Raw genomic sequence first — 14,977 nt, forward strand, 5'->3', positions numbered from 1 at the left:
TGGGACCCTTTGTAAGCTTTCTGTGTGGGGTGTTTGTGTGTGGGTGTGATAAGACAAAGTGAATGAAGCTGTGCTAAACCTACTGGATGTAAAAACCAGGATTCGTTTTTTTTCTGATTTTGATGAAACAAAGTTGAGGCTGTTTCTCTTTTTGAAAAAACAAAACCCTCTCATAAAGCCAATTTAAGGTCAACATTGAAGCTTTGGTATGATTCCCATGTCACCTTGGTGTCTCCCATTTTCAAGGCAATATTATATTTCAGTATTATAGCTATATTTGTGCTATTAAAATTTTGGACTTGGACGCGACACACTCACAAGTGTTGCCAGCTGTTTCTTCTGGCGGGACTGTTAGACATTTAAGAGCATTGAGATTGAGTTTACGTCTCCCACAAATGCAAAAAGGATCTAGGCCCGTGATGGCGAACCTATGGCATGCAGAGCCTTTGTGTGGGCACGAGAGCCCCAGCCAAACTTAGCTGCGCTGCGCATGTGTGTGCTTCCCAGCTGATTTTTGGCCTCCCAAAGGCTCAAGGGAAGCCTCTGCAGCCTTTGGAGGTCAAAAACAGGCATGTTTTGGCACATTTCAGTGCCGAAATGGGCCCGTTTTTTGCCTCCAAAGGCTGCAGAGGCTTCCCTTGAGCCTTTGAGAGGGTGAAAATGGGCTCCCTTGGGCTCCTGAGGCCCTCCGAACACTGAAAACAGGCCTGTTTTGGCATTTTCAGTATTTCAGTGCCGAAACGGGACTGTTTTTCGGCCTCCTGAGACTGCAGAGGCTTCCTTCGAGAGCCTCTTGGGAGGCCAAAATGCCTCAAACGGGCCAAAAATCAGCTGAGAGGCGTGCGCATGTGCAGTGCAGGTAAGGGGCGGGGGGTGTTGCGTGCGCATGCGCAGGGGGACAGGGCGCATTGCATTTTGGGTGCCGGCACACGCGCTTTCGGCACACCACAACAAAAAGGTTTGCCATCACTGATGTAGGCTATTAGCCACTCCACATCTATTTGATTTGTTCTGTGGGGAAAGAAACCTGAAGGCCACACAGAGAAAGACACCAGGGCTGGGCTTCTGTCCTCCTTGGAGGCACTCTTGACTGCCTTCTTCTGTTGTTCCTTGTGGAAGGAAGGGGAGGGAGATGAGAGAGTTCAGGTTTATCTTGGGTGGGATCAACAGGTGCAAGTTGAACCACAAACATGAACTGTCAACAAATGTGAAGTCATCTGCCTTCTCCAAAAAAACCCTCTCCAGATGTTTTGGGATTCCTCTCCTAATTCCACTGCCTTGTAGATTTGCATGCCAGCTGGAGCATACAAAGCTGGAAGGACTAGGTAGTTCTAAGATACAGAACACAAAAACATCATACAAATTATAGCCGGTCATTTGGGGTAAATGTACAGTCTCTTGCCATAAAGGGCAAACGCTGGCATTAGTAGTGGATGATTATTTTCCTGTTCTGCCTGCCTGACTGCCTGCCTGCCTGCCTGCCTGCCTGACTGGTTTAGTATGGTATTGTGTGACTACAATCCTAAGCAATCACAATAAAATTATGAACCTCATCTCTTAATATTTTCCTGTTTTCTATTTTGCAGCTCTTCTATATAAGTGCATTGCAGACAACAAATTCATTATAGCAGTTGTTGTAATCACATCTTTGATCATTGCTATAATTTTATTGGCTGGTAAGTAACGAGGCATTCCTATTTCAAGATTTTGGAAGTACTTCGCTCTCGCCTCTTTTCTGGGCCAGAGGGAGAGGGACGGCCCAAGGACAGCTGATTTTCATGGCTAAGGCAGGACTTGAACTTATAGTTTTAGACTTTGTATCTAAGACAAGACTAGAGCTCACAGTCTTCTGGTTTCTAGCTTGATGCCTTAACCACCACACTAAGCATGGTCTTTTCCTGCAATAGCTAGTCTACTTTTATGTTTCTCCTAACAAACTCAACTCTCACTTCCATATTTCATTATTTAATTCATTTAGTGCTTCCCAAACATGGGTAAATTACCCAAAATTAAGTAAAAGTGGGTAAAGACACACAAATTCCTTACCGAACCCCAACAAAGACATTTATATTGACTTGAAGCGTTTTACCTACCTTGGGTAAAAAAGACTTTCTGATAAGCAGTTTGACGTAATGAAGGGGAAAAATTGGGAAGCAATGATTTAAACATTTTACTTCCATCATGATCAACTCTTACTACATTCAGGAACCATCTTACATATTCATGTAAAATACTCTATACTTTATTATACATTTTCTCTATATGGACAAATGCACAGTGAACTTGCTTTTACATATTCATATTTATGTAAATGACTTACTGAAGAGTGAAATCTGTTTTTCCCCCCCTGTACAGCATAAATCCACAATAAACTTCTCAAATTGATTGTATTAGCACCTTTCGTATCACTTTAATTAGAAATCTGCCAGTTACTTTCTCAGACTCTTAACAAACTAACTCCCTGATAGACTCTGCACTCAACACTTGTCTCCATAATACACTTTATCATACATTTTCTTTTTTTGAGAAATGTGCAATGAACTTGCTTTTACATGTTCAGGATACAAATCTAAAATTATATTATAAAATTATATGCATATTTGCGTATATGGGTAGTGCTCAGTTAGTTAGATTTTTTCACTTTGCAACAGTGTTGTAGCAATGCAATTGCCAGTTGTTTTTTATTTATTTATTTTATTTATTTGATTTGATTTGTCAATTGCTTACAAGATAATAGGTATAAGTATAAACATGAGTAAGAACACAGGAAATAGGTACGAATAAATGGGGACAATAGGACAGGGATGGGAGGCACTATGGTGCACTTATGCACGCCCCTTACAGACCTCTTAGGAATGGGGTGAGGTCAATAGTGGATAGTTTGAGGTTAAAGGAGTAGGGGTTTGAGTATGTAACAACAGAGTCAGGTAGTGCATTCCAGGCATTGACTACTCTGTTGCAGAAGTCGTATTTTCTGCAATCAAGTTTGGAGCGGTTAACATTGAGTTTGTATCTGTTGTGTGCTCTTGTATTGTTGCGGTTGAAGCTGAAGTAGTCATTGACTGGTAGGACATTGTAGCAAATAATTTTGTGTACTACGCTTAAGTCCAACCATAGGCGGTGTAGTTCAAGATTGTCCAAGCCCAAAATTTCGCATCTGGTGGTATAGGGTATTCTGTTGTGAGCAGAGGAGTGTAGTACTCTTCTCGTGAAATACTTCTGGACTCACTCAATTGTATTAATGTCCGATATATAGTGCAGATTTCAGACAGATGAGCTGTATTCGAGTATTGGCCTAGCAAAGGTTTTGAGTGCCCTAGTTAGCAATTCAATATTTCCAGAGGAGAAGCTTCATAAGATTAGATTTACAACTCTTAATGCCTTTTTGGCAATGCTGTTACAGTGAGCTCTAGCATTTAGATCATTAGATGTTATGTCTCACCTGTATCCACAGGTGAGAATCCAAAGTTCCAGAGTTCAAATATTCAAGCAAAACAAAACAAGACCCAAAAGAGTTAACTGCTCTGTTTTCACAGTCCTTGGCAGTCTTCCTGGAATCTGTCTGGCAAATCTAAATTGTCCATAAATCACGATGGCCACTTCAAACGTATTCTTCCCAATCCAAAAAACACTTTGCTCCAAGCAAAGATTGAGAGTCAGCACGCCTCCTTAAATCCCCTGGATGGGCGTGTCAGTCTCTCTAATTAATGCCTGGCTTGACGTCTCCTTTCAGATTGAGATTGACGTTTCAATCTCTTCTAGTCCTAGCATCAAGCCAACATCCGTCAGTCTCTTCCTCACTCGAAGGCTCTGGCTCAATCTGCTGGCATGAACGAAGTAGAAGGTTCTGGAGAGGACTGTCTCTCCAACACTCTCTCATCCTCCTGGCTCACATCTGTGTCCTCTGATAACTCAGACTCCACATTCACAGCAGGCTCAAACCTTCCATCTTCAGAGGCATCAGAATCAAAACTCCCAGCAGGGTCAATCCTTCCAGTCACAACACATAGATATGAGTACTCTCAGATCCTTGACAGAGTGAGGATCATCAACGAGGACATATCCGCCTAGCTTGTATTTGGTGAACTGATTTTTTTTACCAATGTGTAGGACAGAGCATTTGTTGGTTGAGATTTGGAGTTGCCAATTGTTTGACCATTCAGACACATAATCAAGGTCACTTTGAAGAGCAGTAGCATTGTCAGTGGTATTGAATAGTTTTACATCATCCACAAAGAGGATGCAGTTGCTTATAAGGTGATTTATATAGAGTATAAAGAGTGTGGGTCCTAAAATGCTGCCTTGGGGGACACCACTGTTGACTAGAGCAGGGTTTGATATAGCGCTCCCTAGTTTTACTATTTGTTGCCTCTGACAGGAATGCAGTAATCCACTTATGAAGGGATCCAGAAATGACATAAGAGTTTAGTTTTAACAGTAGTTTGTCATGTACCACTGAATCAAAGGCTTTGCAGAAGTCTATGTAAATTGCATCTATTGCTTTTCCCTGGTCGAGTAGAGTAGTGTTTTTGCAGTGTAGGAGTTGTAGGTTGCAGGAAAAAAATTTCCTAAAACCAAATTGTTTTGGGGAGAGTAGGTTGTTTGACTCTAAGTGGAAGGTGATGAATTGGTTAATGATTGATTCCATGACTTTGCACGTGACACAACACAGTGAGATTGGTCTGTAGTTTTCAACCAGGCTGGGGTCACCTTTTTTTGAAGATAGGGATGACCGTAGCAAGGACCATAGGTTCGGTAAAGAGCTGGTTTTAAATGATATATCATATATAATGCTTAGGGGTTCTGCTATGGCAGAGGAGAGCTTTTTTAAGAAGTATGCACATAATCCATTGGGGCCAATAGATAGGGATGGTTTTCGGTTTCGTAGTGCCTTTTCTACATTAACTTCTGTAAAGTCAATATGTAGTAGATCATTACAGTTAGTTGTGGTACGACTAGGAAATGTGGGGCATGAGCCATTGCTGTTTACAAAGACTGAACTGAAGAATGTGTTGAAGAGGTTGGCCTTAGCAGCTTCGTCGCTGCAGTCTTTCCCATTTGGTCCCTTTAGAGGTGGGTTGGTTCTTGAGTCTTTAAGATTGGAGTTTACAAAATTGTAGAAGGTGTGGGTAGATTTTGTATGTAGGAGGTTTTCCTCCTGCTTGCAGTCATAATTTGTGCATTCTGCCTTTATCTGTCGGCATAAGGTGTTGTATCAGTTTTTAAAGTTTGCTATGTAGCTAGTTTTGTTTTGTTTTTACGCCATAGTTATTTTTTTTTATTGAAGTTTCCTTATTATTATGGGTAATTTGTTTTTTTGTTTTTGTTTTTAGGGGTTACTAATGGTACATATAGTTTAATAACTCTTTCAAGTTCAAGTAAGAATGCATTATAATGGTCTTCTATAGTATTACAGTTAGAGAACAGAAAGTGCCAATCAAGAGATGATAGGTCGGCATCTATGAGATCATAGTTGGCATTTTTGAAATTGTATTTTAGAGATCCATCATTATGATCTTCTTTGTGAGGGCATAAATTGAGACAAAAGTCAATCATACTGTGGTTGCTGTTTGAAAAGGGTTCTTGTATTTGTAGGCCATAAATTGAGTTTGAACTGTTGCAGAAGATGAGGTTGAGGCAGTTGTTGAGTCTAGTGTTGTTAGTTACTAATTGATCTAGTCCCAGTGTAGTAGCGGCATTATAGAGGGTTGCATGTATGGGTTCGGATGTACATTCGTTTAGGGTCCAATCTATAAGAGGTAGATTGAGGTCACCAAGGAAAATAAGAGGGTGTGGACAAGAGGCAGCCCCCGTCAGCAGTGAAGTTAGTTTGTTTGCATGAACTATGTCATAATCAGGGGCTCTGTGGCATAGTAAGAAGCGGATAGCGGTATTTAAGGACAGGTCACAAACGATGGTCTCTGGAAGAGCAAGCTCTTGTGTAATTTGAATCTTCCTTAGACTTAGTGGTTTTTTATAGAAGATAGCAATTCTACCTCCTCTATGGATTTCGTGATCTGACCAATAAACGTGATATCCTCTGACTGTGGTAATAGAGTCTGGAAAAGATGCATTCAACCATGTCTCACAGACAAATATAATATCAAATGTGGCTGTGCTTAGTAAGATGAGGAATTAATGCATTTTGTTTGCGAGGCTTCTTGCGTTGAATAAGGTTATTAAGACCAGTTGTGGTTGTTAAGTGAGGATTACCTCTATTTACAGATGAATTCACTTGATTTCCTTAAAAAACCTGTAATTTCAGTTTAAGTGAGGTAGCTTAATATTAACAATTCAGACTTTTTTCAGTATTGTAGTAATTGTTTGAATTGTTTTTGTTTTTGTTCCAGTTAAAAAAACAGAAATATATCCGCCTTGTCCTCTCCTCGCAAGCCAAGGTGTTGCCTGCCCAGATTCCTGGGTTGGATACAGGGGGAAATGTTTCTATGCATCAAAAGAAGAAAGGAATTGGACTGTCAGTTTAGAGACCTGTTCTTCATTTAATGCCTCCTTGGCTGTGATTGATAATCAGAATGAATTGGTAAGGAATAAGGAGACATTGTAAGTAATTGCAGACATTCACAAATATAAAAAGCAGTCCTATTACATTTACTATTATTATCTACAGCATATACGACTAAACTTCTGATTCTGTTCATCTGTTTGTACCCACAAGTTAACACAAATTATTGTACTGCAGCAAACTTTGGATCAATGTACTTAAAATCGGCTCATTTACAGAATGCATAAACAATCTGGAGCCCATTACTCCTGTGAACTGAAATTTCTATGATGACAGATCAGTTTTATTCACAAATATATGTGGCCCTTGTAGCATTCCTGCACTCATATGATTGTGATTTCCAGTGCTCCCTGCCAGCTTCCCACAAGCAAAATCAAAGGGGGAACAAGCAAGAAGTTGCTCCCATTACTATTGCTTTTTTTTTTTGCCAACCCATAATCATTTAGATAAATCTCTTTAACTAAATAAGTATTGACTTATTATTGAAGTTCATTTGCCACTACAATTATTTTTCTATTTATGATATATACTCAGCTTAGATCAGGATGTGTCAAACTCAAGGCCGTGGGCCAGATCTGGCCCGTGATGTGGTCGGATGTGGCCCACGGGGCCATCCTGGTCTACGAATGCGAAGAGGAAACATGCCAGCAGTTTAGGGAGTGCTGTCAAGCTGGCCACTCCCACCCAGTCAGCCACGCCCACCTAGCTGTGGCCCTCAAATTGAGTTTGACACCCCTGGGTTAGATGGTGAAGGGACCATCCAACAATTATGGAAATAAAAAATTGGTCAACCTAAAATTTAATGTTCATTTTGTCATATCAACTGCATTAATTTTCTCTCAAAGGATGACCCAACAAGTCACAGGGTTGTCTAGTTATTTTTATTATTATTATTTGTTCACAACAATGTGAAGTCACCAGTTCTTTTGCTGGTGTTGACCTTCATATGCATTGAGTTCTTCCCAAGAACCTAGGGTGTTGTAAAGTTATCAGTATAATATATGTGCAGATATGCAGATTTTCTAAGTGCCAAGCAAGATTTTTGGTTATGGCACAGTGGTGGGATTCAATTTTTTTTACTACCGGTTCTGTGGGCGTGGCTTGGTGGGCATGGCAGGGGAAGGGTACTGTAAAATCTCCAGTCAGAGGTGGTATTTGCCGGTTCTCTGAACTACTCAAAATTTCCGCTACCGGTTCTCCAGAATTGGTCAAAACCTAATGAATACCACCTCTGGTCAGTATGCCGATAACCACTGGGACCACCATAGCTGGTTTATGGCGTAATCTTTCAATTTCAATTTTCAGATCTTGATACTTTCTGATCTTCTCCAGTTCTTTGTCTTCTATTCTACTACCTCTTAGTATTGCCACATCAATTATTCACACTTTCTTCTTTTCAACCACAATTAGATCTAGTATGCTCTGAATCAAGACCATATCAATTTGCATTTGGAAATCCCACAATATTTTAATCTGCTCATTTTCAACTACTTTTTCAACTTGATGTTCCCACTGATTTTACATTACTGGCATATGATAATTATTACAGATGTTATTTCCCCCCCACAAATTGTATTAGAGTTTATTTATCTCTCTCTATATATAAATATATATATAAAAGCAAAATACCACTCATGCATCATCATGAAATTTCCAGAACCGTAAAGTCTACAAACTTGAATTTTGGCATATATGTTCCTCTTGGCTTCTAGGTGCTCACTAAGAAAGGATTTTTCAACATGACCATCAGAGCATTAGTATTCCCTATATTATTATTAACACACTCTGATGCTAAGGAGTTCTACTCCCCCTCCCCACCTGAAAAGAAATCTGTTCCAAATGCAAAACATAAGCAGAGGAGAGGAGCTTCCTTTTCAGTTTTGCTTTCACAGCAGCAAGCAGTTTTAGTACAGAACAGTTGAGATAAGCCATGCCCAGGTTCCTTGCTGTCTCCTTTTTGCTCACACAGCAAATACTGTTTCAGTTTCCAAACAGCCCTCAACTCTCTCACACACTGACAGGATGCTAGCCAGATGAATACCGATGGATGCTGGTAGGCAGAGGCAGAATTTTTTCCCCTTATTTTTCTCCCCAAAAACTAAGCCCAATCACATAGTTTCATAGCGAGCATGGGTATCCAGCTAGTTATAATATAAAATACAAATGAAAATAAAGATAAGAAAAAAGGGAAAAGGGAATGCACAATTAAAAAAGAAAAAGAAAAAAGCAGTGACTTCTTATTCCTTTCAATGCAGTAAAACACTAAATATAGTTATAGCCTCAACTTTTTCTTTACATTTTTAATAACTACAAGCCACTTCTATAACTACAAGATTAATCCAATCCTCAAAACGTAAAGCCAACATTTCTCCCCCCAGCACTTCTATTTCAAGCAGGAAGTCCAGAAACAATTTGTAAATAGGAAAAAACCTGGATAAAGACTTTTTAAAAAAAAGATATACATCAAGTCCAGTAGTTTTTCCATCCATTCTTCCATTGTGGGAAATAACATCTTTCCATTCATGCATAGTAAATTTTCAATACTGTCACTATATATATAATGATAATTTGCCTTCAAGCTCCTTGCTTAACAACCCTTAAAAAGTTATAATTTCAGTTTTATATCCTTTTTAAAAATCTTCTCATGAGATCCAGCTTCCTTGGCTCCCACCTTTGTGGTTGTTGTGGTTTTATGTTCATCGTGTTTATTCTGAAATTTAATAAAGTCAAATGTGGCTTACCCCCCGCCCCTGTTTTGTAATCTTTGACTCCCTCCTGTGATCAAAGAGCAGATCTTTTAAATAACACTTGCTGTGTGTTAGATGTATCTTAACCAGTCAGGTTCAATCAAAATGAGAAGCTTTCATTCTCCTACGCACAACAATCACCTCAGAGTCACAAGTATAAATTGCATTATCAAACAAAAATGGCTGGCTATATGGTCTACTGCTTCTTCCGCCTCTTTGCTCAACCTGCACTTTGAATCATTTGATGATTAATTCTGGCCTTGCTTGCGGCATTAGTTCAAATCGGTTGTTTTTAAGCAGACAAAATCAAGCCTTCAGTTTCTTCCTTTTCAAACGTTACAGTTGTAAGCCATTGCCAGGTTTTATCTTCATCCACTTTCCAATTAATCTTTATATATATTGACCATATAATGCTTTTCCTTACCAGTATGCTGTTCTTTTTTTTTTTTACATTATTTTGATATTCATGTCTTGTTTTCTGCATTTCCATAACTTCCAATTTTTAATTGTATCGATGCTTGTTCTTGGCCATCTTTTATGTAATCAGCTAAAGCATGCTTAATTAATTAGACACTCTGACTTGAAGTAAAACTCTGCCTTGATTTTTGTGAGGCAGGTATAAACTATCAATATCAGTACAAGGATGTAATAATACATAATGAATTATCGGTAGATTTCATGTTTTTTGGTCCAAACTGTCCAGTTCAGCTAATGTCCAGTTAATAATTCCAGCAGTGTATCACCTCACAGGTATGGCCCAGGTATAGGTGACTTTGATGATGTTTCCACCTTCAACTTTTTTTCATTCTTGGATGTATTTTTTACTAATCACATTTTAACTTGTCAATGCTTGGTGTTCTTAAGGTATAAAATATCTAGATACTTATAGGCTTCACCTTGATGGCTCCTGTTGGTTTTGCCATTTGGCTTTTCAATTCCATTACTATTTGTGAATTTACTCCAACTTATTGCCATTGTCACAAATTTCTCTAGGCCAAATTCCACTGCCCTGTGCTAAATATTGTTAATGACTGCATTTCAATTTCTGATTTTCTATCAGATCATCAATATAAAGCAAATGTGAGATTATATCAGCATTTTTTTTGCTGTTTGGTAGCCTAGATTTGTTTACTTTATTATCACTGAAAGTGGATCACAGTGATGACAAATATTAAGGGTGATAATGAGTCACCTCGAAGATGCTTCTCCTAAAGTTGACAAGCCCATATTTTTCATTTCCAACCCTTAATTCTAGCTTTCACTCCTTCATTATTTATTACTATTATTTGTCCCCCAACCTGGCTCTTCACATGTCCAGCAGTATATCCCTTGATTCCTGTGAATCCATTCCTCTTGCTACTGGTTGTCCTCTTTTCTTTCCTCCCACTATTCCTGGTATTATAGACTGCTCAAGAGAGCCAGGTCTTCACACATGATGCCCAAAACATAATTAAGCCTGGTCACTTGTACTTCAACGAAGAACTCTGGGTGGATTTGTTCTATGATATATTTCTTAACTATACATAGTATTCTCAAGAGTCTTTTCCAACTTCAATACCTGAAATCTTCAATATTTCTCTTTCCTATTTCTTCAAAGCCAAGCTTTCACAGAGTATTACAAGGTCTGCACATTACTGATTTTTGTATGTGTAACTAACTTTTCTGTATGTGGCATCTTGATATTTTTTTCCAGATCTTTCATAGTTGCCCTACCCATTGCTAGTCTTCAGTGCGTTTCTTGATCAGTATTTCCTTTGTTGAAAGTAGATCCTTAAAAGACAAAAGCGATTCACCACTTCAATATCTTCATTGTCAGTTCTACAGCTGGTTGTTCTGTTATCATTAGTTTGGTCTTCTTTGTACAGATTTTCATTTTAGTCCAATTATTTCACTTTACTCCAGAGATGGTATTCAGCAGGTTCTGACCAGTTCTGGAGAACCGGTAGTGGAAATTTTGAGTAGTTCAGAGAATCGGAAAATACCACCTCTGACTGGAGATTTTACAGTACCCTTCCCCTGCCATGCCCACTAAACCACGCCCACAGAACCAATAGTAAAAAAAATTGAATCCCACCACTGCTTTACTCCTTAACTTTTATTACTGACTTTTATTATTAAAGCATGCATATCCTTTACATTTTTGGCTATCATTGTAGTGTCATCCGCATAGCAAAAGTTATTGCTATATCTTCCTCCGATTGTTAAATCACTCTCATCTTCTTCAATTCATTTTCCCTTGTGACTAGGCATAAATGTATATAAGACATACAGGTAATCTTCAATTTATGAAGTTATGACCAAACCAGAAAAAGATAACAAGGATTCATATTTGAGGTACTACAGGGCACTTGGCAACACAATTTTGCAAAGTCCTGTGGTCACATGAAGGTATTCTATGACAATTTTGCAAAAACCTGGCACTTACTTCCAGTTTTTGGCAACTCCACACCTATAGCAATAGCATTTAGATTTATATACCACTTCACAGTGCTTTATAGCCCTCTCTAAGTAGTTTACAGAGTTAGCATATTACCCCCAACAACCTGGGTCCTCATTTTACCCACCTTAGAAGGATGGAAGGCTGACTCAACCTTGAGCCTGGTGAGATTCAAACTGCCAAATTGCAGGCAGCTGGCAGTCAGCAAAAGTAGCCTGCAGTACTGCATTCTAACCACTGCGCCACCGCAGACCATAGCTAATCCTTAGTTGACATAACAACGAGGTCATTAGCTTATCAATTCTATTGATTTGCTTAATGATTGCAGTGATTTGCTTAAAGACCACTGCAAAAAGGGTCATAAAATTGGGTCAGTCCCATGACCCACCCATTTTATTACCATTGTGATATACACTGGGAATGGGTAGGCTTGATTACAGTCATATGTTGAGGGCTACCTTAAAGACTCTCTCTTAAGTCTATAACTCTGGGAAAGGTCAAAGGAAAGAGAAAAAGAGGTAACTACCAGCAAGATGTATAATCAATTATAGTAGCAACTATAATTGAAACACCTGAAAGATCTCATGGAGAAAGTGAAATATATGCGATTGGTAAAAATCAACATTAACTTAGTGGCTCATAACCCAATAAATGTATCTGCATAAAAAGTCCCATGAACATTTTTGTTATCTTGATGTTGTTGATATTAATAAATATTTAAGGAGGGTGTTAATATATTCCTGCTAAATGCTGTGCAACGCACATTAAATTTAAATAGAAATATGTGTACAACATTGCAGTAAAAAGCTTAATTTAGTAGACCTCCTTTTAGTGGATTTTGGATGCAAAAAAACCCAATTTCTGTATACATATCTCCACAAAATAATGGGCAAGCCCACTGTCTGAAATATTTCTGACATACATTAACTTACTTAATACATTAGTTTTACTTTAATTTTACGATCTTGTACAAATAAAATAATTTGACAAAAATGATGTATTTTGGCATTCAATAGTCAGGCAAAAATAACGGAAACTTTCTTTCCTCAATGTTAAACGAGGATGTTATTATATATTATTTTCCTTCTAGGATTTTTGGGTAGCCTTTTTCCATCCGTTTCATTACTGGTTTGGTCTCTCAAGAGAGGTTAACCAGACCTGGAAATGGTCCAATGGCACAGAGTTTAAAAATCGGTAAGTGTGTTTTATTTGTTTGTTTATGGGACTTATAGAACTATTTACCTAGTGAAGCATTTATATACATCACATTTCATCTTGAGTGGCTGAAAGAATAATAAGAATCAAGATCATTTTGGCTAATCTTCTTTCCCCCAAAATATAAGACACAAAAAATGAAGGGGAAAAATTAGAAGAAAATTAATCAGGCAATAGTATGTAACATCTGGTGGTCCCTGCACTGCTGGCCAGCTGTGTAATGGACTGAGAAGTTCAGGATGGCTGAGATGATACACCACCTCCAAGAATAGATGGTTTTCCTGCCAATTTCGATATTTTTGTAAGCAGGGAGAAGCAGCCCAGTTGGTCATAAAAATTGCAGTTTTATTTCCCAAAAGGCACTTGCTATAAGGCAATATTTCTCAAACTTGGCAACTTTAAGAACTCTTCAAGAATACTCCAGCAAGCCATGCTGGTTAGGGGATTCTGAGAGTTGAAGTCCACCCATCTCCTTTCAAGAATGAGATACGCCTCTAAATGGATGCCTTCTGCTTTGTGTGTGTGCATGTGTGCATTTATTTTTACTTCAGTCATGAGCCATTTGTCAGACAAAACTAACTCCAGACTCCATAATCAATTTGATCCAGTGCAGCCTGGAGGCACAATGTTGGCTGATGTTTTCTATGCTCTAAATCTGGGTATCTTCTTGGAAAGATCATTCCTGCAATGCTACTTTCTGCCCTCGGTTGCCGCTGTCCAGCGAATAGTAACTCCTTGTCCTTTTTGCAGGTTTCCAGTGCGAGGGGAAGGCTTCTGTGCATATCTAAATGGAAAAGGGGCTGATAGCACCTTGTGTTCCATGGAGAAACTTTTTCTCTGCAGCCGGCCAGAAAGTTGTAAGACAACTGGATAACACAACTTAATCCAAAGGAGGAACTTTTGCAGTATGATTCACATTTTAATACAGAAAATTCTGTGCCCTTATTGGCCTTATCAGCCATTTGCGGAGACACCATGGATAGTCCACTACCTGCTAGATGTCAAGGTCCTCTTGGGGCAGTGCTCATCTCCGTTACAAAGCCGAAGAGCCAGTACTGTCCAAAGACGTCTCCGTGGTCATGTGGCCGGGATGACTAAATGCCGAAGGCACACAGAGCGCTGTTACCTTCCCACCAAAGTGGTCCCTATCTTTCTACTTGCATTTTTACATGCTTTTGAACTGCTAGGTTGGCAGAAGCTGGGACAAGGAATGGGAGCTCACTTCGTTACAGGGTGCTAGGGATTCGAACCGCTGAACTGCTGTCCTTTCTGATCGCCAAGCTCAGCGTCTTAGACACTGAGCCACCGCATCCCCTGGAACTTGGTTTAAAACATAGTATATTTTTTGGTCCATTGCTAGAATGCCCAGACCTGAAGTCTGCTTGCTCAACAGCCAATATATGCTCTGAATAAATCTAGTCAATTAGCGTATTATATATGTGCCCGGTATAGGACTTGCTTATTATGCTTAACAAGCTAATAGGCCTATAATTTACAGATAGATCTCAAGTATCCTTTTTATAAATGGGCACAATAATAGCTACATGTATTATATAGTTGTAAAATATATAGAAATAGAACATATAGACATTATTGATATGTAATGTAGTTGTATAAAAATGTGTGACAGTACTGTTTATTATTGATTGAGACATGTTTTTTAAAAAAGAAAAATCAATAAAAAATAATTAAATGATAATAAAAGCTAAGTCCAGTGCAGTGTGATCAACATAGGACAAGGAAACAAGAACCAGGGATCCATCAGTCCACATTCTTTAGTAATACTTTGGGTCTATTAAAGTCATTGCCTGGAGCTTTGTCAGGCTTTACAGTAGTTGCTTTACAATTTATTTTATTTCAGCACTTGTGATGGGCCCAGGTGGGAAGCAGGTTGGTGTTGAGCTTGTTGTTTTAGCCTACAGTGCCCTATAGCAGCATCCTGAGGGGAGAAGTTGAAACAGTTTATGGTTATTCGGGAGCAGTTACTGCTCTCCTGAGCCTATCAGGGACTCCATTTTTAAGAAGGCTCCACAAAACCACAAACAAACATTGAGA

The 14,977-nt window shown here is 38.9% G+C and overlaps 2 protein-coding genes and 1 pseudogene across 2 annotated transcripts in view; 2 read left to right on the forward strand and 1 right to left on the reverse strand.

Annotated features, from left to right (window-relative positions):
- The window catches only part of LOC113423173 (butyrophilin subfamily 1 member A1-like), a 100,270-nt gene that overhangs the window by 54,869 nt on the left and 30,424 nt on the right, over positions 1-14,977 (forward strand). The gene's annotated exons all lie outside the window — the stretch shown is intronic.
- LOC113428522 (C-type lectin domain family 2 member D-like) lies at positions 420-13,820 on the forward strand. Its single transcript, XM_087958864.1, has 5 exons — positions 420-450; positions 1,587-1,676; positions 6,351-6,541; positions 12,798-12,901; positions 13,673-13,820. The coding sequence occupies exons 1-5, from the start codon at positions 420-422 to the stop codon at positions 13,794-13,796; spliced, it is 540 nt and encodes a 179-aa protein (XP_087814990.1). The 3' UTR covers positions 13,797-13,820.
- On the reverse strand, positions 5,258-6,082 carry LOC148131861 (uncharacterized; annotated as a pseudogene).

This window comes from Notechis scutatus, chromosome 2, assembly GCF_049901735.1.
Source record: "Notechis scutatus isolate UNSWTSFEM ecotype Mainland chromosome 2, rNotScu1.2, whole genome shotgun sequence".
NCBI lineage: Eukaryota > Metazoa > Chordata > Lepidosauria > Squamata > Elapidae > Notechis > Notechis scutatus.